This window comes from Eurypyga helias, unplaced genomic scaffold (assembly GCF_000690775.1).
Source record: "Eurypyga helias isolate BGI_N326 unplaced genomic scaffold, ASM69077v1 scaffold17993, whole genome shotgun sequence".
In the NCBI taxonomy this organism is placed as follows: Eukaryota; Metazoa; Chordata; class Aves; order Eurypygiformes; family Eurypygidae; genus Eurypyga; species Eurypyga helias.
This window is the reverse complement of record NW_010240729.1, coordinates 1-1,477: the sequence shown is the minus strand read 5'-3', so window position 1 is coordinate 1,477 and position 1,477 is coordinate 1. Positions and strand designations below refer to the sequence as shown.

At 59.1% G+C, this 1,477-nt stretch overlaps 1 protein-coding gene across 1 annotated transcript; it reads left to right on the top strand.

Annotated features, from left to right (window-relative positions):
* The first annotated feature begins 60 nt into the window (after window positions 1-60).
* On the top strand, window positions 61-755 carry LOC104507308 (hemoglobin subunit alpha-D-like). The gene is made up of 3 exons (XM_010148541.1): window positions 61-149; window positions 276-480; window positions 584-755. Exons 1-3 carry the CDS (start codon window positions 61-63, stop codon window positions 710-712), a joined length of 423 nt encoding a protein of 140 aa, XP_010146843.1. The 3' UTR covers window positions 713-755.
* Window positions 756-1,477: the final 722 nt, after the last annotated feature.

Here is a 1,477-nt window from a genome sequence, read left to right as displayed (position 1 = left end):
GAGGGTGTCCTGACAGGCACTGCTGCCACCGAGACCTACCCACCACCACCAGCCGACACCATGCTGACCGCCGAGGACAAGAAGTTGATCGCCCAGGCCTGGGAAAAGGTGAAAGCCCATAAGGACGCTGGAGCTGAGTCCCTGGAGAGGTGCGGACTGGGACTGGGGACCCCAAGGGACTGGAGGGCCAGTGGGTGGGACCCCCATGGGGGGGCTGATGGAGGGGGTCCGGCTGAGGGTCAGCAGCAGCAGCACTGACTGTCCTGCTCCGGCAGGATGTTCATGTCCTACCCCCAGACCAAGACCTACTTTCCCCACTTTGATCTGCACGCCGGCTCTGAGCAAGTCCGCAACCATGGCAAGAAGGTGCTGAACGCCCTGGACAGTGCCGTCAAGAACATGGACAACCTCAGCCAATGCCTGTCTGAGCTCAGCAACCTGCACGCCTACAACCTGCGTGTTGACCCTGTCAACTTCAAGGCAGGCCGGGGATGGGGACCGGGGAGCGGGGAGTGGGGAACGGGGAGTGGGCTGGGTGGCCAGGGGCCATAGCGGTGATGCTGAGCCTTGTTTTATCTTGCAGCTGCTGTCCCAGTGTCTCCAAGTGGTGATGGCTGTGCACCTGGGCAAAGACTACACCCCCGAGGTGCACGCTGCCTTCGACAAGTTCCTGTCAGCCGTGGCTGCTGTGCTGGCTGAGAAGTACAGATAAGCCATCACCCGTGCCCTGGTACAATCAATAAAGACACCTTTGCTGCAGCACCATGTGTGTCTCTGCCGTGGCCGGGGGGCTGGGGTGGGCTGGGGTGTCGCAGTGCTCCCATCACAGAGAGGGAGGGAGCTGCCGGTGAGGCCGGCCATGGTACAGGGGGGCAGCACTGGCTGTGGGCCCCCTTGGTGCCCCCCCAGGGCTCTGACTGCTTCCACCTGTCCCCAGCTTGGGATACGGCCGATGCTGGTAGTGGGACACAGCGAATGGAGTTCAGCCTGTTGCCTCTCCGTGCCTGCATCCTTCTGGGCAGCAAGGGAGAAGGTTGCTCTGAGCCAAATGTGGTTCTTGCATCCCCTTGAAGGATTCTCCAGGGGAAATAGGATTAACCCCTCCTGGCTCCATCGATCATCATGGCTGTGTAGGACTTTATTGCTGTGGGAGCTAAGTGCCTGCATGCACTCTGCAGGCAATCAGAGAAGATGATGGAGTTAAAATAATCCATCACAGACCATGAAGCATAAATGCTGCTCTTGAGCTCAATCCCCTTAGCCACAAATCCTGGGTCACTGCCAGGGAAGTGCCCCCAGACCTGGCCCAGCTGTCTGCTCTTCCCCAGGGCACCCTGGCAGCGTGGGGGGAGTGGGGTGGGCAGAGACAGTCTGGCACAGGGCCACTGGTTTCAGGGGTTTGGAGGCTGAATTTAAAAATAATTATTGTCTTTAGATCACAGATGATGGGTTAGAAGATCATAGAATCACAGACTGG

Coding starts and splice junctions, on each gene's coding strand:
- LOC104507308 (XM_010148541.1), top strand. CDS start 61: ATGCTGACCGCCGAGGACAAGAAGTTGATCGCCCAGGCCTGGGAAAAG. Junction 150..275: donor GGAGCTGAGTCCCTGGAGAG/GTGCGGACTGGG, acceptor CTGCTCCGGCAG/GATGTTCATGTCCTACCCCC. Junction 481..583: donor TTGACCCTGTCAACTTCAAG/GCAGGCCGGGGA, acceptor TTTATCTTGCAG/CTGCTGTCCCAGTGTCTCCA.